This window comes from Myxocyprinus asiaticus, chromosome 13 (assembly GCF_019703515.2).
Source record: "Myxocyprinus asiaticus isolate MX2 ecotype Aquarium Trade chromosome 13, UBuf_Myxa_2, whole genome shotgun sequence".
Classification (NCBI taxonomy): Eukaryota; Metazoa; Chordata; class Actinopteri; order Cypriniformes; family Catostomidae; genus Myxocyprinus; species Myxocyprinus asiaticus.
This window is the reverse complement of record NC_059356.1, coordinates 30,567,831-30,590,185: the sequence shown is the minus strand read 5'-3', so window position 1 is coordinate 30,590,185 and position 22,355 is coordinate 30,567,831. Positions and strand designations below refer to the sequence as shown.

The 22,355-nt window shown below is 38.7% G+C and overlaps 1 protein-coding gene across 4 annotated transcripts in view; it reads right to left on the bottom strand.

Annotated features, from left to right (window-relative positions):
- Positions 1–2,973: 2,973 nt before the first annotated feature.
- Positions 2,974–22,355, bottom strand: part of LOC127449931 (leucine-rich repeat-containing protein 4B-like) — a 62,294-nt gene continuing 42,912 nt past the window's right edge. Inside the window, exons 2-4 of one of the 4 annotated variants that reach the window (XR_007898883.1) lie at positions 14,500–14,991; positions 8,028–11,246; positions 2,974–7,759 (exon numbers count right to left, since the gene is read on the bottom strand). Coding sequence is in view for 2 of the 4 variants with exons in the window: in XM_051713560.1 (XP_051569520.1) it covers positions 9,291–11,246; positions 14,500–14,745 (2,202 nt within the window). In the remaining 2 variants the exon portion in view is untranslated. Of the gene's footprint in view, positions 11,247–14,499; positions 14,992–18,131; positions 18,158–22,355 lie in introns of those variants that run through there. The other 3 variants (XR_007898884.1, XM_051713560.1, XM_051713559.1) reach the window with 3 other exon arrangements.

Here is a 22,355-nt window from a genome sequence, read left to right as displayed (position 1 = left end):
CCATCTCTTTCCAGCTTCTCTCAAACAAACATCACACAGGGCATTTATCCATTACAATGGCCATAACCTGAGAACACTAACTGTAGAGCCACAGTCTGAATGGAAAGTTCATCTTTAGAGAGATGCTGCTTCAGCGATTTTAACGGGGCCGACTCACTCAGGACGCTGGCACACCCTTCCACAGCCCTATCAGAACAAGATAGAGTGTCATAAGACTTTCTAAACCAGAGGAGCATAACAGATCATGATGTCTCTAAACCAAAGAGCCTTGTGGGAGGACACACAGGACTGAAGAAGAATGAAAACAATTTTTCAAGATGTTTGTCCTGACAGATCTATGAAATAATCTATGGGAACTGAAATTTAGCAATATCATTCATTACCAGAAGCAAACTCACTCAACTGCATCTATCCTCATAGACTTTGCAGAATCCAATATAGCTGTTGACTTTAAAGGCATCTGTTTCCAACATTGTGAGCTTTATGTTTCCAGCAAAACACAGAGCAGGTCTATAATAAATGGAGGAAACTATAAGTTAGCATTCCCATTCATCTCATTGGAAGTCACTTGGTTGGAGCATGATTTACAGTACAGTATGCTATTTAAAATAGTGTCTTTGCACGTGGAAGTTTTTGAGCCAATCTTCTGAGCCAAATAAAAACATGGAACAAATCACTCTGGAACCGCTACTTTTGAATGGTGGTCAAGATAGGAGAAAGATACTTTATAGGTCCAGATGGTGTAGTTAAAGCACAGCCCGATATCATGAAAATTATGCAACTGTGGTGACAATTACATTGTGGCAGTTCCTAGGTGAAATGTCCATTCTGTGGCGCTAAAAACGTGTTAAATATTGTCCCAAACTAATGAGGTTTTTAAGGTTAATGCTCTATCAAGTTTTGAATCAACAAAACATACCTCCCTACCCTAAGTTTTAACCTTAAGTGTAAACCTGACCGATAGTGTCATAAGAGCAAATGTGAGATAAACACAACTGCTTAAGAAACCATGTCATTTTGTGTTGCTTCTATGACACGTTCATGTGTTCATAAGGACTCGTACCTCAGTCCTTTGCATCACAAGCAGGGCCGCAGCAAGGTATTCTGGGTCCCCGGACTGTATATCGGTCAGGGCCCCTTTCCTATTAAAAAAAATTATGTTTAGAATTTGTTGTGGGGCCTCCCTGGACCTGTGGGCTCCTAGAATCGTTACCACCTTTCACCCCACTAGCTACGGCCCTGGTCACAAGTGCAACACTATCAGTTGTACTACCATGCAGTTTGGTCGCACTTGAAAAAGCTTGTAGATGTAGTGGTATATGTAATACAAAGTATAAAATGTATTGCCATACAAATTATGCAATACAGTTAAACTCTTTTGATGTTATATGATTTCATACAGAGAACAGGGCAAAAAGAAAATGTTTATGAATGGATAATCTGCACTTTTAATCGTGATATCTGTGAAAGTGAATAAAAATCATTGTTGTTATTGCGCGTCTAGTGTTTTTTTCACCAGGAAACTGCCGTTACACAAGCCGCGTAAAAAGAATTTAGCAAAAATGTAGCTATGGTAACGTGATTCTATAAGACCAGGTTGTTATGGCATCTATCAGCAGGGACTAACTGGCCCTTGCTAAACAGCTAAACCTTGACCCCTTGGAAAACATACATGAAAGAGGGTTCCATTCAGTCAACAACATCACAACAGTGACATCTAATTTCATCCTTCAAAATGTCAGAAACAGCCCATATAAGACAAAGCAGCTGAGCCAAGCCACAAAAAATAGTCTCTTAAGCCTGACGTAGGCACATGCTGTGGATGGATATTACTGCAGACATATATGCCCTTTGAGCCTAAGCTCAAGTATGCATACATACATGTCACACCCATGTGCACTCAAAAAAAGTGCACTTACCAGCCAGTCAAGTGCCATCCGATCAACAATTGCAGTGACATTTGGGAAGCCTGTGCTATGGAGGATTTCATTAGATGACAAGGCACAAGCTATACAAAATGATACAGAAGACATTAATGTGGTTTCTGAATCCATCCTGAGCCTAAGATGTCACATGTAATTATCAATCCTCCTGTCCGGAGGCGTCTGTGCTATGTGTGCGTGTATTTGAGGGAAGTGGCAAATATAAGCAAGCTTTATTGACTTAGGTGAGGGTCTAGGATACAATCTTGCATTAGTGTGTGTGTACTCAGGGGTAATCAGTGTTTGACAAGCGCTGCGGGCCCTTGTACAGATCACAGTGATGACGCAGAGACGCCGTGAACAGCTGATCTCATTCTCTTCATAAAACTCCTCAAACAAACACACACACACACACACACACATACATAAATGTCCTAATGGATATCAGGGAGCCCACACAAAAACTACAATGGCAAATATACTAATGGCACACGTTCAAACAAACCATACACATACACTCACGACTAATACGATAAATCATTATGTGTGGCTTTTGCCACACACACTCAAGCTGGTTTAATGCTCAATTCCAAATCTGTCACACACACTCAATCTCCAGGGCTAAATAAATCTTCTGAGTTGAACAACACACTGGTCCTCTCTCTCTTTCACCCTCCAGAAATAAGGACAACAGGTCCATGAGCACTGAGTGGCAAATAACAGAAACACATTGCAACAATCATACATTTTTCAAAAGGAGTTTGCCAATTTAGGCCAAGAATATACAATTATAGATTTGGTGTTCCTTACCTAGCATAGCCGACACCAGGGTCCAAATTTACATTTGCCTCATCTGAAAATGGTGGGTGAATTGAGAACATTTAAAAAAAAATTGTCAATTTGCCATGAAACTGTAATTGTGTTATTTTTATTAAATATATATATATATATATATATATATATATATATATATATATATATATATATATATATATATATATATGTTGGGATTATTTAGCTATTTTTCCTTGCATATTTGTGAGAGGTCAATTGCAGCATTAGAAAGGAGACAACCTGTCTGTCTCTCACTGCACCTGTGATAAAAATAAAAAGACATATCGGGATTTTTGTCACACATATTTTTGTTTTAGCGGATTGTTCAAGAAATATTTGACATTTGTGTCACCACATGGAGGGCATCCTAAATAAACGTCTGAAGGTACATTTTCAGCTTAAGTGAAAGTCTATTTACTTGCAAAAAGCCAATTTTTATTTGCATTTTGTGCTTGGTGAGTGTTAAGTTTAGACCTGGGCTGACACCATACAATCAAAAATAAACAATAATGCATTGTGTCATACTGGTGGTGCAATGCTGTTTTTTTAAAGCTATGATCACAATTGGTAGTGTCAGTGTCAGAGCGCTGTGACAGGCTGTGGAACTGTGGTAAAAATTGTAATGTTAGGGACACCAGCTACATCCACACCCTGTCATCAAAGATTTGTCTGTTCTCTCTAGCCCTGGCAATTACAATGGACCAGTGTTGTTCATGAAGAATGACACAATCCCTTGCAGCTGGTTTAGAAAACGACCATCACTAAGGCCTCTACCAGGACCAGGGCTGAAGTATGATTTTTGGATTGGATGTAACTGATATTCTAAAGATGCAGTCTCTCCTGAACTGTGTGAATGAGTGGGTGCTGGTTATCTGTGTAAGATTCTCCAGGTCTTCATATACTCAGTTAACTGCAGTTTCTTAATCAGTTTTTTTAGTCTAGTTTTCCAGTAAAAATACCTAAACATCCTTAAAACAAGAAAAATTTACTTGGGATGCAAAATTGCGTAATAAGGCATATTTCAGGGAATATGTCTTAAATTAAAGGAATATTCCTAGTTCAATACAAGTTAAGCTCAGTTGACAGCATTTGAGGCACAATATTGATTACCAAAAAAAAAAAAAAAGATTTTCAACTTGTCCCTCCTTTTCTGTAAAAAAGCAAACATCTGGGTTACAGTGAGTTACTTACAATGGAAGTAAATGGGGCCAGTTTTTGGAAGGTATAAAGGCAGAAATGTGAAGTTTATCATTTTAGAAAAACACTTTCATTCTGTTAAAACTTGTGTATTATTTGAGCAGTAACGTTCATTAAATCATTGTTTTTATGGCTGTTTTAGGTTTGTTTTTTTACGGCGCTACATCATCATGGCAACAAAGTTGTAAAATTGGATATAACTTTTCACAGAAAAGGTTGGTATACGATTTTATCACAGTAAAATCATGTTAGCACGCATTTTGTTTACGTCTTGTGGCTACACTTTTTACACATTTTAACATTTACGGATTGGCCCATTCACTTCCATTGAAAGTAGCTCACTGTAACCCAAATTTTTATTTTTTTTTAAGGAAAAGACGGAAGAGTCAAATCTATTTTTTGTGGTAATCAACATTATGCCACACATGATTTCGATTGAGCTTAACTTGTATCGAACCCGGAATATATAATTTCATTTATTTTCCCCCACTGGCAAACAGTTTTAAAAAAAAAATTTTTTTTACCTTTATTTCAAATCAAATCAGATTTGTTCACCTAAAAATACATTTTCTGTCATTATTTACTCACCCTCATGTTTTTCCAAACACAGAAGTTTTTTCCTCTCAGTCACCATTCACTTTATTGTATGGAAAAACAATACAATGAAAGTGAATGGTGACTGAGTCTCAAGAATGTGAGTAAATGATGGCAGAATTTTAAGTCTTCCTTGCACAATTTTGTATCTTGAGTATCTTGTTAACATTATTTATATTTATTAACAAAACAAAAATACAGATTAAGAAAATGATTGTTTACCATGTTGTGTGGCTCAGATTTGGCCATATTATGCCAACACAATAGACCTACTGCTGATGAATCAAGGACCAAAAGACAACCAAAATTAAAATGTTTGAAGAAAATGTTGGAATACGATCTTTACCCCCAATGCCCAAAAGCAAGAGCTGCCCTAGATTTGTCTGTCAAAGCCTGAGCATGACTGTTACTTCACCACAAAAAGGGGACCAACATTATGTCTCTACATTTCTGAGAATTATCACGGCTACTAACAGGGCAGTAACTCCTGCGGTTTCTAACAGTTGCAAATCGGCAAAGCTGGCCCCTGACTTCTTGATTGAAGTATAAGGAAAGCTAAATGAAATCCCAAATTATGCTTTTTCTTCATTCTGGGTGAGAGCCTTGTTCAGAAGATCATGCATAAGCCTGGAGCATAGGACAATATACTAAAGTGATTTAAACCGGGGATTTAAAATGGATGTCTGACTCTCACCTTCTCTCATGACAGCCTCTGTTTCTTAAAGGGATAGTTCACCTAAAAATGAAAATTCTTTCATCATTTACTGTCTTCCATGGAACACAAAACAGTTATTAAGCAGAATGACATCCTCAGTCACCATTCATTTTCACTGTATGGAAAAGATGCAATGAAAGCGAATGGTGGCTAACATACTGCCTAACACCCTTTGTGTTCCACAGAAGAAAGTCTTACAGGTTTGGATGACAGAATTTACATTTTTGGGTAAACTATTCCTTTAACACTGTAAAACACATGTGTAAACTCACACACAGAAACACACATGCTTTCCACATACACACACAGCATACACACATTTAAAGTTACAAAGTAACAACAGAAACACACTCTCTTACGCACACACAGAGGGCAACGAAAAAACAGATCAATGAGATAACATTGATTGAAATACATGGATGTCTTCAAATAAGCCTACTAAAGCTGAAATGGCCATTTTCATATGCAGTTGCAGTTGTCATACACACACACAGACACATGGTTAAGCCAAACCCGCAACACCACATTCTAGGGTGCTCTTTGCATAAGTTCTAAACAGCAGGTGGGCAGGGTCTTTCTCTGCAAAGTGTGTTTATGAGAGAGCTGAGACTCACCGGCTCGATGTGTATGAGTGTGTGTTTCGGGTTCTCATCCCTGTGACTCAGATACTGCAGTGCTACGAGGGAGAGAGGGCGCCTGTCTTTATACCTTTGTCACAGCTTTCACAATCTATATAAAAACATTTGTATCTGAGATTGCAGGCTAGGTTCAGATCCCAAGTGATCAGTATGAGATATGTGATATGTTATAACAGTCTTTGCCCACTACCAATCTGCTTGGCAACACTTTCTTATAAGTTGCTTTGGAAAGAAAGTAGATGCCTTGAGCATAAATGTAATACGATTACTGTCTGGTGCACACATATGCGCGCACACACAAACAGATGTTTATGTTAATCACTAGAGAACCAAATGAGCATATGCAAATCACGGATATGAGAGGGAAAATATGATAATGGATGTGCCTATGGAAGATCAATGGTGTATTAGATATGGACATCTCACTAACTGCGACTCAATGTCCATGGATGTCACAGACAAGGGGATTTATTGATATGCAGAGCTGAGGTGCAGTATAAGTGCTGTGAATATGCTAATTTGCGATTTAAGAACATGGATGACAATGTGTAGGGTAAACGAGACAGTTATGTCCTCGTAAATGGTGTCCTATATTGCCTCTGTCCTTGCATTTGCATCTGAGACCTGAACGCCGTGATGAGGACTGTCGCAGCAGCAACAGTTGCCAGGGAAACCTCACCATGGGAACCTGTTGGGATGCAGCGCCAGAGTATGGCTGCGCTAATATGTCGGATGACAACTGACACGGAAGTGGCATCGTGTTTGGGTGTGAACGTGTATGTGGTTATTTGTACGTGTTGACGGGTAATGAGGTTTGACGAACACAGGCACGGGGACCCATGAAGATGGCAACCTGGCTTTGACAGTGTTTGGCACATTAGTGTGAAGGCGTGTTGCCGTGGCAACAGGGTGTTGACATGGCACAGCCGCACTTCTCGGTACTGATAATTGGCGACATTCTGAGAACAAGTCTATATAAGAAGTCTGGTCTCTCTCTCATATCCTTCTGAGCAGAGAACGACGCTACCAACCAGCCACATCACATTCTGTCTGTATCTGAATAGAACTGTCTCCAAGCTTTAAACTCCAAGGGTTACATACAGTGATACCTCAAATATATGAGAAAAGAAAAGACAAAAACAAATCAATGACACAAAGTTCCACAATTTCAGTTGCCATTTTGTGTGACATACATATACTGTGTGTGTGTATATATATATATATATATATATCGTAGTGACTTCTGCTAACAGAAAATGTTTTATAATTATAACGAGTGTAATATTAGCTAATTATAATAACAATAACAATATTACAATTAAGATAACACTTGATTTTGAAAAAAACAAACAAACAAAATGAAACTAGATAAAAATGAATAATGAAAGACACTTATTATCATAATAGTTTGTTTTTAAAAGAGCTCTATAAGTTTCTATAATTTTCATTTATTTGTCCATTTTCATTTTTAAAAAAGCTTTCCAAACTCCAGTCTCACTCACTGAGTGGGGTTCTCTTACCTTTCAAATGCTGTCCTCCATTTGCTTTCAGAAACTCTGCTCAAACAGTAGTTCCGTCCACATGTTTGGACACAGTGTTCACTATAATCCATTTCACCCCTGCAGGGATCACCAGAGTTTGTGTTCTGTTCTGAATCATGGCAAAAAAGGCAGGGTCCCAGTTTTGTCTTGTTCAAAAACAGGCCATTGAAGGAGCCATTTTAAGGCCCATCCATTTCCTTTTTTTGGAGTTTTTGTCATTGTAGTTGCGGCTTCATGGTGCTTCAAGCAAAAAGTTGTCAGTGTCAGTACTTCCACTGCTATTCCAACTGAGGGGATTATCAGCTGTAGCGACACTTTCTACACAATGAAATACAAACATCACCTCAAGGTAAAAACAAAGAAACTGACTAAATTTGCTATGCTTTTGGAACTTTTCAATAATGATGATAGTAATTGTAAAGCAATATCAACACTAGCCTCTTTTTTAAATCAGATTTCATTACTTCCCATTTTACTAGAATAGCAGCATGTAGCTCAACCTTTACAGCTTATTTTCACTGCATTACATAGTAACATCATTATTGTCTTTATGATTCTGTCAATAATGGCGGAAACTGATACTGACCCAATTTGGATCTCAAACACCTGCAGATTCATACTGTAGTGTATTTACAATGTGAATTAAAATTGCTTCTCCTCAATGACCCTGTTAATTATAGAACAAGAAAGGGACCTTTTAAGACTTGTATGAAAAACAAAGCCAAAGAATCTGAAATCAAATACAATTTCCAGAATTCTTATATGCAACCATTTCCCTCTGTCCAGTGAGGGTGTAACAGTTTATGACGTGTTTTTAAGCAGAAAAAGAAAGGATTTATCAGTGACAAAGCGCTACAACAGCAGCTGCTAAATTCTTTCAGTCAGAAAAATGTAAAGATTCTTCATAATTTATTTCTCTGAATGAAAATATATTTATATATAATGTATACTTTCATAGTTTCTCTTTAAATTTGTATATCTTTCATTGTCTTTTCGCTCATTCGGTTAATTTTCTCCTCAGCTGTGAGAGCCATTGCGAAAGGGGGGAGAAACTGTGTCCATCATCATGAAACACAAGTCCTCTACACAGTGCTGGTCTATTAATCCATTTTCCTTGAGTAGGACTGTGAACCTCTACAAAATTTTAATGATCCATTTTGTTATCTGTTGCACTCTAAACCGTTAGCACAGGTAATCTTTCGTTCTCAGCCATTTATGTCTGTATTTATTTGGATATACTTTAAGGTTCTGCTCATGAATTCTTATATACACTTCCTATCTGATGGTGCCTTAGATGTGTTTTGATTTTTGTATCATCTCTGCTTTATTAATGGAGTTCTGTATATGGGATGTATACCCCCATGTGTACTGACCTTTTCATCTTCGGAAATTGTGTCTGTACACATGCGTAGTGATGCTTATGGGCAAATATTTTGCTTTGGCACAGATCGGTGCAAGATTGGCACATACTTATCAATCCTGCATTGAAAAGTAATGTATTGATTCATATTGTTCTAACAAGTGTGTTATTGTTTGCTGATGTTCAATGATATCCTTAATATGTGTGGCTCAGATTGTGGCAAAGACTGTGATCTCTACTGCAGTGTGGTTGACTGGTTGCCTTCTAGAGACTCCCCACTCTCTGCCAGTGCATTTACTTTGTAGTGATTTCTTTTGTAGGTAATATTTCATATAATGCTGGGCATACCTTTGTAATTACTCCTGAGAACATACCCATATGGGTTGAACAGCCAATACTCTTAATCTGTTTCTTTCTCCCTGATACTCCTTCTCGATCTTTAATCTGAACATTTACCATTCTCTCTCTCCCTCTCTCTCTTCCGCAATTTCAGATCTGGGTTTCTTGGACATTCTCCTTGGAGCCGCTCTTGAAGAGCAATGGCTCAATCTGTGGGTTCTGTCCCTTGCCCATCAGGCCTTTCAGTGACCCGTGGATGCCAAGGGTTGGAAGGGGCATCGAAGAAGGCATGGAGCATGGTTTGCTACCTGCATAGTCTGGCACCTGTGTGCAAGAGATGGAGGTAGTCTGGGCCTGGGAGCAAGGAGAAGGGTTGTTGTTATTGTTTAGGCCTCCAGAAACTCCACCAAGGCCTAGACCCATCATGTTATTGTTAAAGTGATGGGCTTTGTAGTAATGGTTGAGATGCTCTGCTCGTGCAAGGTTGGGAAGGTTGACAATTTCTGGGTGGTGAAGCCGCATGCTCTGACTGCCTCCGCCGGACCCTCCTTGTGGTACCGTGGTACCTCCTGAGATGCCGCTGCCACGAAGGCCTGTTCCTGCTCCAATCTCATCTTCAACATTAATGATCTCAATGGCTCGTGCCGGCCCATGGTGTTTGTGCAACTGGTGCTGTTTCCTCAGCTTGTAGAACACCACCAGCATGACTGCAGCCATGAAGGTGATGGCCACAAAGCAACCAATGATAATCTTGGTGGTCTTCATCACGTCGTCAAGCCCAGAGGGGTAGTTGGGTTCAGATATGGGGACGGTGAAAGTGGGTTTGGTTGCACGGGGAGAGGATGATGAGCCGAGGATCGAGAGAGAAGAGGCTGTAGTGGGGATAACATCATGCCAGAGGTGCCCAGAAGGTGTAGGGCCGGGAATATGGATAAAGGTCGCGTTGATGGTACGCAAGGCGGAATCTTCCTCTCCTGTGGTCTCCACTGTTTCCACAGTGACCGTGGTGAAGTAGGTGTAGTTGACGCTGACATCTGCTGCAGTCACATTCAGAACAGCAGTTGCTGTGGTGTTCCCTGCTGAGTTGGTCACCATGCAGGTGTACTGGCCCGTGTCACGCAGAGTTACGTTGGTGAAATTCAGTGTGCCATCATGCAGCACGGAAATCCTGACCCGATAGGAGCCATGGGTCATTAGGGTTCCGTTTGGGGTGATCCAGTTGACAGAGGTCATGGAGGTACCAGTGCGACACTTGAGCTCAGCAGCCATGCCCTCGGTCACATTGAGGTCAGTGGGTGGCTCCACAATGACAGGGGCGTAGCATGTGAAATGGCTCTGGTCCAGCTCTCCAATGTATTTTCCCTTCAGGTAGGGTGGCGCATGACACCGTGCACAGCAGGTTGTGTTGCTCGGTACAGTTTCTTTAAGCCACCAGCTTAGCCACAGCACATCGCAGTTGCACACCCATGGGTTATGATTGAGGTGCACCCTCTCCAGCTTCTGAAGAGGTGTGAAAAGATCATGGGGCAATGAGTGCAGGGAATTGTGAGATAGGTTGAGCTCCTCTAGGTTCTTGAGATCATCAAAGGCATTGCGCTCAATGACAGACATTTGAGAATGCATGAGCCACAGTTTGCGCAAAGATTCCAGGCCTTGGAAGGATCCCGGTCTGATGATTTCCAGACGGTTCCCAGACAACTCCAGCTCCTCTAGTCGCACCAGGGGTGTCAAGTTAGGGATGTCCTTCAGGCCACACATACCCAAGTTAAGGTAGCGCAGGTTGATGAGTCCAACAAAAGCTGCGTCAGAAATATAATCCAGCTTCTTGAGTTCACCTAAGTCAAGACGCCGCAGTGAGGGGACACGGTGAAAGGCGTATCCTGGTAAGGTTTCAATGGGATTGTTTCGTAACCACAGCTCCCGCAGCTTGCTGAGGTACTCAAAAGCCTGTGATGGCACCAGCGTGAGGCGGTTGTCAAACAGTTCCAAAGTGTTGAGGTTCGGGAGGCCATTGAAAGCACCCACCTCTATCTGACGAATTTGGTTCTTGGAGAGCTGGAGGATCTCCAGGTGCCTTAAGTGTTTGAATGTATCTGATTTTATCACCTAAGTAAGAAAATAACAGGTACAGGTTTAGGGTTGAGTTGTGTGCTCAATTTACATGCCTGTGTTGACAAAAAATAAAGTCAAAGATAAAGTTTACAAAGGTACATTCATTATTGACTGTAGTGTTTTTCAGAAAATGTTTTTCAACAATTTTCTGTCAGTCACCTCTTATTGTTTGTTTCTTGTTTGTTATATATATTTACAGAAAACAATGCATATTCTTAAGAGTTTTTTTTTATTATTTGTTTTGTCCTTTTTCATGGAAAAAGCATATTAAAGGTGTCATGAATTGGATTTTTATTTTATTTTATAATGTTCCTTGAGGTCCACTTATAATGTTTTTTCATTAAAAATAGTCATAATTTAGGAATAATTGGTCATTTTATATCCAGTTTTTGTGCCTCTGATTCAAATGCTCCGTTTTTTGGGGCATGTGTTCTTGAAGACTTCAGTGTAAACGCCCACTGCTGTGATTGGGTAACATCTTTGCATGTGGAATGGCCCCTGCCATTACGCGCATGTGGGGTTGTTTTGAAAACTTCGGATGGTTAAAAAAATGACAACCGGAGGAATTCATCCATGCATGTTTGAGCCAGAGTCTGATCCCGAATTTACCCCCTCCACAAACACCACGGATACTGCAGTCTGTGACAGCATGGTAAGTAATCACTGTAATTTACTTGTCTATTTGTGTAATAGGTATTACTTTTATTCTTGTTTAAACCAAGACACGACACAATGGTGTGTATCTTGTTACATAGTTGGGGCATTTTCCAACGGTGAAACATTTCCGTGTTTTACAAATGCTGAGTAACGCATGACAGTACCAAATAAAGTGTAAATACATGGTGCTATCACATTTATAACTGTGAAAGTATACACTTAATGTGCAACATGTAAATGGTACATGGTATACAGGATATATTCACCGGTGTTTGTCGCACTGTAGCTCGTCATATAATCATCTTTCATCATATATTCAGTGTAGTGACAAACGCATACATTGTTCATTACAATGAGACATGTTTTCATTAAAAAGGAAAGAGATTATCTAAATATACTGATATCAGTACTCCTTAGGTGCATCTGTGGCAATTGTGCCATCATGCCAACAGAACAAGAAAACATATGCTGCTTAGAGATCCCTGTGCATTAAAACTAATACAGGAGCGCCAAAAAATCACTAGGACAGTAACAGTCTGTAACATACGAAGCAAAACAATTAACATCTATACTCACACTTGTTTGTTGCAACATCCCTGTTGAGTCCAATATAGTTGGCATTGCATCAGCTTTTAATTTAAGTCTCTCTGCAAAGCCTGCTTCGAACTGTGTCTTGTTTGTGAAAGAATCATCGGTAAAATGAAGCGAGCAAATAAACACGTTCTTACTGACGTGATCCGGGACTTCATTAAAAATAAGCGTCAGCCACTTTTTCTTAATGTTGGGATCCTTGCGAAGCAAATGCAAGAGATTTAGTTTCCCTCAACCTGGCACTGCAACGTCTTGATATCTTCGTGGCCATCGTGACACCTCCTGTTGCTCCAAAAATAATCTCACCGCTTTACTCTAACCGCAAGACCGGTGGGCAGGCCTAAGCAGTGTCGACGATAAAGCAGGTGTTGATCTGTTTATGCAGAGGCTGACCTGTGCTGATGTAATACCTCACTATGATGTATTAGTGAGGAGGAAGTAGAGAACATGTTATTTTGGCACCTTGGTTTCAATAAAGCCTTTTTTGGACTAATGAAGAAATTTTCGGTTCTGAAATTTACAGTATGCTTTTATAGTGCTATGAACTCTTATATGTCAACATATCATGGTAAGTTTGATTTTCCAATTCATGACCCCTTTAAAACCAAGGCTTCATGTGAATGGTACGCATGCTTAAATCTCAGTAAGCATTGAAGGGGAAAAAATCAACTTGACTTAACCAAAGAAGAAAACAGTTACAAGAGGGATAGTTCACCCCAAAAATGAAAATGGTACACAATAGGAAATGTTAGGCAGAGTGATAGTGTCAGTTTCCATTCACATTCATTGCAGTTTTTTCCATTCAATAAAAGTGAATGCTGACAAAGGCTGACATTCTGTATAACATTTCCTCTTGTGCTCAACAGAAGGAAGAATGTCGTGCAGCTTTGAAACAACACGAGGGTGAGTAAATGATGATATTTTAATTAATTTTTTTTTGGGTGAACTTTTCCTTTAACAGTTATCTTATTAGAATTTGCTAACGCATCCTTAATGCTATGGATTCTGTAACCATGAGTCTTTTGATACAGCCATACAGCCTTTTCTTGGGCAGAGAGAAGCATTCTCCTGGCCTACTGCCACAATCCTCTCTCTATATAGAGCAGGGGAGGGGAGGAGGGTGTTAAACACACTGGGTTGGGGGTGTTGAAGAGGAGGGTGGAAACTGTCAGAGCTGCACTCTCATGGTACAATGCTAAGGGAGAGAAAGAAGCCAAAGAATCTAGGATGCCTTCAGGTATTAAAACATTTTTAGATTTTTAATCATTTCAAGTGGGGCTCGAGGACATAACAAATCAGAATTTTTATGCTTAAATGGAGGATTGATGAAAAGCATTATTATTATTTATTTATTTATTTATTTATTTATTTTAATAGGCTTGTTTTTTTATTAACTCTTTCAGTGCTGGGGTTATTTGGGTATTTGCTGTTGCAAATTCTTCATCTTAAGAAATCCATAACTTTCCACTCAAAGTAGGTTATCTTAAAGTGATAGTTCACCCAAAAATGAAACTTCTGAGATAACTTCATCTCTCTTAAACCTGTATGACTTTTCTTGTTCTATGGCACACAATAGATGTCAGGTAGTATGTTGGTGTCAGTCACCATTCACTTTAATTGCAACTTTTTCCCATAAAATGAAAGTGAATGGCGACTAAAGCTGTCATTCTGCCTAATATCTCCTTTGTGATTCAAAGAAGAAAAAAGTAATATGGGTTTGGAACAACATGAGGCTGAGTAAACGATGACAGTAAATTATTTTCATTTTTGTTTGAACTATCCCTTTAATACCAAACTCAACACTGAAACACTGAAAGTATTTGAGAAAGGCTGAAAATTTGTGCTTACACAATGCAGTGTTCAAGCCACATTAGTGGAACTCACACTCAATATTTTAGTGTGTAAACAAACAAACAAACAAACAAACACAAACACAGTAGCACATAATCATTCTCTCACATACTTCTGATGGGAAGTGATTGGTCTGGTCTGTATTTACCTGTATCGAGTTCTCCTGTAGGTTGAGGTATCGTGTGTTGTTTGATATACTCTCGGGCACCTCGTCCAAGTTTCGTCTTGTACAGATCACTCGACTCGCTTGATTAGAACAACTGCAAGGAGCGGGACAGGTAGAGACGGCTCCCACTGTCCCTTCGCCTGGGAGGATGACCCACAACAACAGCTGAGCCAATAAGAGGAGGAGGGGGGAGGGACTAGAAAGGCTGGTCACCGTGGTGATGCGCATGGCAACTGGGTCATGACCTTTCCTGTGTTCCAAAGAGGTTGATAAGCTGATTCCAAAGGTGCAAATTTCTTTTGAAGTCTTTTCACTTTTGTAGCTTATAAATATTCAGTCTCCTTGGTTGTTGAGCTGTTTCGTCATTGGTTAATAATTTTTTTGCAGTACAGATACAATTACATAAGTTGTGCCTTATTTTCTTTAAAGGATCTTCTGATTTGACAAGCCTCTTTGTGATGAATACCCATTTTACTGCAAAAAGAGAAACAAAGGAGAAATAAGACAACAGAAGCCTTTTTGTTACTCTTACACCATGTCCTGACCTGGCTATAAAAGCAACAACGATAAAAGTTACATTTGAGTTTTTGTTCTAACCAGCCGCGTCACTTGGCTTCTATTTCTGAAACATTTCCACCCACCCTGAAACCTCATTTGTCCAAAATCCTACTCCACATAACTACATTAAAGGATTTACTGACCCTTATGCTCTCTCAAACTCGTATGACTTTCTTCTGTGGAACACAAACTGAGATAATTTGAAGGATTTATGTCTGTTTGTCCATACAATGCAAGTCAACGGGTTCCAAAACTTTCAAGCTCCAAAAAGGATATAAAGGCAGCATAAAGGTAATCCATATGACCCAAGAGGTTTAATCCATGTCCTCTGAAGCAATAAGAACAGTTTTGGGTGAGAAACAGACAAAAACATAACTCCTTTTCACTATAAATCTTGACATCTGCAGTCTCGTTGGCACGATCATTATTTGAAGCTCAACTACACTTCCTCGCATTTTAACGCATCCGCGTGCATCAAGCAGAGGAAGTGTTGGACCTCACTGACTTTCATTACAGTATGAAGAATTTACATGCTTCCATTGATCATGGTATAAATATTGGGAGGGTTGTACTTGCTTGTTTTGATTATTGGAATCTACGCCACTGGAGTTAGTTGTTTTTCTGCAATACAGAGCATTTGGCTGACCTTACACACTTTCATCAGTTCTAGATTTATATTCTCAAATCCCCTGTGCTTTACTACAATAATACTGTGCCTGTGAACTATGGTACTAATCTTTATGTCCATACTTGCCTATGGATTTTAAGCTCATGGGGTCTTAGAACAGCATTAACTGGTGCAATGTGTTCAGGCTGATGTATGGCTAATTCAACCTCGAACCCCAAGCAAGAGGTTCAACTCTCACTGCAGGTTATTTAGATTTCAGAAACCATATATAAGGGTATCCAATGAGACACAGGCCATTACTAATGATGATGGGCCTAATTATCACACGCTGACATACATTTTCATTTGACACAAGACTTTACACTCTGCACAGTTAAAAAAATAAGAGAGGAAGAGAGGCAGAAGGAGATGGAGAGAGGGCAGAAGGATGGAGAGATTATTAAACTGATAGATGACCATACAGCTACAGGGATAGAAGAGAATCATCAACACTAATAGATGAATACTGAGATAGAGAGAGAGAGAGAGAGAGAGAGAGAGAGAGAGAGAGAGAGAGAGAGAGAGAGAGAGAGAGAGATCCAAGTAAAATGTAAGCTAAAGACAGAGAGTAAAGTGTAGATAGCAAGTAGAAATGTTAAGAAAATGAGAAAGACAGAGAAAGAGGGAAATGAAAGGAAAGAAAGGAGAGGGATAGCAGAAGAGGGAGGGGGAAAACATTAATATTAATCATCTATCCCAGAGAGAAAAAAGGATGAGGAAGGCTTAACAGAAAGGAATGAATATGAAACAGACAGAGAGATAGAAAAGGAAAGACAACATACTGTAGGTGCATCAAAAACAGAGAGCAAGATAAAGTGATGGAGAGATGCAAGAGGAAGACAACACAAGGGACTGAATATAAACAGGTGGATATAGAGAGAGAAGAGAGATAACTGTACTGCAGTGTGTGTGTGTGTGTGTGTGTGTGTGTGTGTGTGTGTGAAAGAGAGACCTACAGTTAGTAAAAGAGCCCACTCTCTATAATGAACACAAATACAAGATGCATTTGAAGATGAATACAGGCTCAAAAACACATAAGGGAACAAATGTTATGTCCACTGCTGCTGCTTGACTATGACCATAACCAGTGTTTTACCATAAGCATTAGCATGCTGTTATGGACAAAGCCATTTGTAGAGCTATCATATAACAGGAACCTATGCCCGAGGCCCTATTCTATAAACACTGGAACTCAAGCATCACTAATACAGTCACAACTACCTGCAGCAATACCTGCCTCACTCATTCCTTACCTGTTTGCAAAATTGTTTTTTTTAGGCAAAAGAATGGGGCAAGGGTGCTCACCATAAAGCAATTATTAAAACATCATCATAGAAATTACAGTCACCTTATTTTATCTATCTGTGTTGTGTCATCTTCATGCATGATTGACAAGAGCTACAAGTAGCTCAGAGTGCCAACTGCCAATTAAGCGCTTGTAATGGGAGATGGCATCTGTTGTGATGTTGATGGGAAATGGAGTCCAAAATGACAGTGATGACAGGAAATTGTGTCAGCTGTGAGCCTGTTGGGAAATGTGGTTTGAGTTGTTGGCTCCCTTTGCACAAAATGTGTTTGCGGTGTACACACAAGACATGGTGATCCTGTTACGGTAGCTGCCTAACTCACATTCAAACACCAGGACTCAACAATAAGAATGGCTGGGGCCAGTATGAGAGAGTTAAAGGCCGGTTGACGAAACTGTCTTTTGCCCTTTCAGGCCAATGATTCTGTTACAAGGATCTTATTTATCATGTACATATGTTTTTATGCCTTGTCTTGCAAATGTAAACACTTGGCATTCTATGATGTTTTGAATGTTGGTTTGTGAATTCTGCTCATGTAAATATATCACCAAGGTAATGCAATAGCGAAGACAAAGCTAGCTGTCACACTTGTTTAGTCATATGTCTCAGGATAAGTCTATATCTGTATAAACACAAACCTTCTTAGCAGTCTTGGCCACAAAACAGCTATTGAACATTTCCACATTTTTTTTTTCAGGAAAAAGATACAGTTCAAACAAAGTACAAAATCACTGCTAGAGAAAACATTTTTACTCAAAACAAGTATATAGTCCTTGCAACAACTTTCCTATGTGACAACTAGCACTGATCTCCACTACATTATAACTGTACAATGTCCAGTTTTAGGTTAATTTCAAATAATAATATATATATATATATATATATATATATATATATATATATATATATATATATATATATATTTGTAGAAAACAATGATTAATAAAACATATACAATAAATATAAAAACAGATTTTTAAAAAAAAAATTTTTTTACAATTACATTATAAAAATATGTTGTTAAAAATAAAATTGCTTTTTTTTTCTTTGAATTCCCCCTCTTTCTTTCAATCTCACACTACCTTCATCTGTGTGTTCTGTGTGTCCTGTCTGTGTGTGTCCAGTTGGTCTGTAAATATGGTGTTGGCCTCTTAGTTTGATGAAAGGTTAACCTACCGCACTGTAACATATTAACCCTTTATCCTGTGTTCTGCATCACTCTCCTGGAAGATCACAGCTGCGTCTCTCTCTCTCTCTCTCTCTCTCTCTCTCTCTCTCTCTCTCTCTCTCTCTCCCTCTTCAAATCTTAGCACAGAGAGTTACCATGGTTACCTTTTCACCAAACTTTCTCTTTCTCTCTTTCTATACCAAGGAGATCTATAGTACCTGGAGAAAGCTATCCATTAGCATTCACATTCATCTCAATAGCAGTTGCTCAGCTGCCGCAAAACAACTCTTTGCTCATGGGCACTCAGTTCTGGGCAGACATTTTGAGCCAACCACCTGAACCGGAAATGCCATGTGATTAATCACTCTCTATAATCAATCACTGTGCAAAAAGAGTTATATGCTATTTTCACCCCTGTGCAAATAGTGGCAGATACTATTTACACCCCTAATTTAATACTAAATTACAGTATAGGGGCATCACTGCAGTGTGTTTATTGTGTTTAATTAGTGTCCCACAGACACCCCACACCAACCCCTACCCTTAAAGGAATAGTTCACCCAAAAATGAAAATGTGCATGTCATTGTTTACATTGTTTTTTTATTATTATTATTTTATATTGTTTTGAAATTGTTTTGGACTGTTTTGGTTTGTGAACGGCACAAGATTCTCTTCGCTTCCTGACTCCTCCACGTGACGCATGACCTTACCAACGAGCTTACATCATCCCTCTCATGAGCGCACGTCACAGAGATGTACGGAAGTGAACATTTGTAGTTAAAAAGTATATAAGTATTGTTTTGTTTCTCAAAATAATCAATCATTTGCATTCAGAAGAACTTTATTTGTCGATTGGAGTCGTGTGGATTATTTTGATGCAACCTAAATATGCATTTTGGACTGTCAAAAAATGGAGGACATTCACTTGCATTGTTTAGAGGAGGAGTTCTGAAATGAAATCCTAAAAGTTTTGATGAAGAAAGAAACTCAGATACATCTTGAATGGCCTGAGGCTGAGTAAATTATCAGCAAATTTTCATTTTTGGGTGAACTATTCCTTTAAACCTTATCCTTACCTTCCCTTACCTTACCCCACACTGCAGTGACCAAAATCTATATTGCAATTTCATTAAATGTGAAGTGTGTAATTTCTAAGCACATTTAAATTTAGTCATTTAGCAGATATTTTTATGCAACTTTCTAATGTGAATTTCTAATTCACTAACGCAAACAGACGGAAACAGAAAGTCCCACACCAAACCCACGCTATTGGTACAGCCAATGTTACTGTCTCAGGCTGATCAGCACACTTAAAGCAATCAGAGCAATGCTTTGATAGTGCCACAGAGTCACAGTTTTTACACTTTTCGGGATAATCAACCTACGAATGGTTTACTTGTATTTGTCTCTGCATATTAACCTGGGACTATTTATTACACATATTACTTGCATAATTTTTAACCTCTTAATGCTTATACACAGAGACACACACGCTTACACATCTTACTTTCAGCACAGACACTCACACAGAGCTTTTGCAGCATGTTGTTTCCTCCTGAGGGAAAGTCCAATTTTAAGAATAAGACTTGGATTCTGGGGCTTGGGATGTGGCCTCTTTGTTATCTGTTAGAAAACCTTTTATTAAATCATTTGTAATAGCGTGGTGATGCTCTTAGCATTACATTTAACATCCTGCCATGAACAATACACACACTGCAGTGAGAGATATGAAGGAAAGCAGTGTAAATGTGAACCCCCCCCCCAACACCACCACCACCACATGTCTGCCAGCTGATGCGGAGAAGAGATGCCTATTCTATTTTTACTTCAGAGTTCAGTCCAGTAACTATGTTCATTCCCTTTAGAGGGAGATGTTTGAGAAGGCATGTTGCAGACAAGGGGTTCTGCTAAAATGCAGAATACTGCCATTTAAGCAAAACCCCAGAAATAACCATTTCATCTGCTGTTATACAACTAAACATGTTGACTAATGATGAAAAATTTTAATTATTGGCACAACAACAGTGTATATGTTAAGCTGTTACTGTTTTCTCTGTAATAAAACTGTGACAATTACTTTTTAGCTGTAGTTACTGCTATCATGTCGGGTGGCTGCGCAACTTCAGCTGACACGTGAATATTACAGTTAAGGAAGTCAGCATTTCTTAGAAAACAAAACATCCATAAAAACACAAATGATATAGAATAGCCTCTGGCACTCACTGAGCAATATCTCAAAAAATATCTGACAATTATGTTCGCAGAGTTTTCAGCTTCACAGCATGTCATCAGTGGTACAAATAAAACAAACACTTCTGCTGCATTACAGAGACTTCCGATCTTAAATTCAAGTTAGAATTGTGAAATTGCCATTAATAAACAGACAAGACAGGATTCTAGAGTCAGGAAGCTTCTGACATATGGACTCTGATCCTCTGTGTTGCAATAGTGTTAATGAAATGTAAATCCAATAACTGGGCCATACGTTCCTCCGCACAGTGCCGTACAGTGTGTTAACTTGACTCAGCAGTTGGCTAAGTACCTTATCATCACCACAGACAGTGAGCGAGCTAACATAAACTCCACAGCAGCTCTCACTGTTGGGAAAAGACTGTGATTATGCAAACATTATAAAAAAAAAAATTTAAAAATTAAAAACATTTACACTTAAGTCACTACTTAGCATATGGATGGATTTATTTTATACAGCAGGCATTTTACTATGTCTTTGCAGGCTAATATTAAGTAGTAATTCCAAAATAGATCTTGGTTAAGGGCTATCAGACAGTCTTAGTATGTAATTGTAATTATGAAGACAAGATGACCCTGACATGACTTATAAAACTAATTTAACGCTTTATTAATGAAGACACTGATTAGGGATTTCAGAGGGCTGTGAAAGCATTCAGACAACTTACAAAATTAGAACTGACATTTCAAATTATTAATAATAATAGAATAGTGCTGTCTATGGTTTCTTGGTATCTCCTAGGTACATCTGAAACACCTACATAAATCTACATAAATATTGAATTACAGTATTTGCATGGCAGCACTGCAAAACCAAGCTTACATGCAACTTTAAAGGGATAGTTCACCCAAAAATGAAAATTTTCTCATCATTTACTCACCCTCTTGGCATCCCGCATATGTATGACTTTCTTTCTTCAGCAGAACACAAATAAAGAATTTTAGAAGAATATTTCAGCTCTGTAGGTCCATACAATGCAAGTGGATGGGTGCCAAAATTATTTAGCTCCAAAATGTACATCAAGGGATAATAAAAGTAATCCATACGACTCCAGTTGTTAAATCAATTGTGTTCATAAATATTGATCCATTTCTCACCCACACTGTTATGTTCATCGAGAACGCTGGGTTTCGCACTGTGGTGAGAAAGGTAGAGAAGTACGTTGAGTGAAGAAGTACTGATGATGTGAGCATGTTAAACTTATGCTGTTGCATGGAGAATTAAACAAAGAATCTGAGTTCATTGTAATCCTTGTTGTTCCATTTCATCTGTGCAGAACATAACACACACCTATCATATCAATCAGAAGATATGGATTTAACCACTAGAGTCTTCTGGAGTACTTTTATGTTTCCCTTATGTGGATTTTGGAGCTTCAAAATTTTGGCACCAATTCACTTGCATTTTATGGACATACAGAGCTGAAATATTCTTCAAAAAAAAAAAAAAAAACTTCATTTGTGTTCTGCAGATGAAAGAAAGACATGACATCTGGGATGGCATGAGAGTAAGTAAATGATGAGAGAATTTTTATTTTTTGGTTAACTAACCCTTTAACTCTATTTTCTGGTTGCCTTGCAAGCAAGCACTGGCATTTCCTGCAGAAAATATGTATCTAGTTACTTATTAAATTGAGTTGTCCTAAAGATTTGGAAAGTTTGGAATGCATACTGAGTTTATATTAATGTCTTGATTCAATTCCTTTTGATAATACAGTGGCCCCAATAAGTATTTAGTCGATTTTTAACAATCTAACCACACTTAAATGGCATGCATTTCATTGCATTAGACACAAAATATCAAAGCAAGTGGCATTGGCAAACAAATGGTTCTAGACCATTCTAAAGTGGTGCCAGAAGAAATTTTGCTTCTCTGAGCCATTTTTA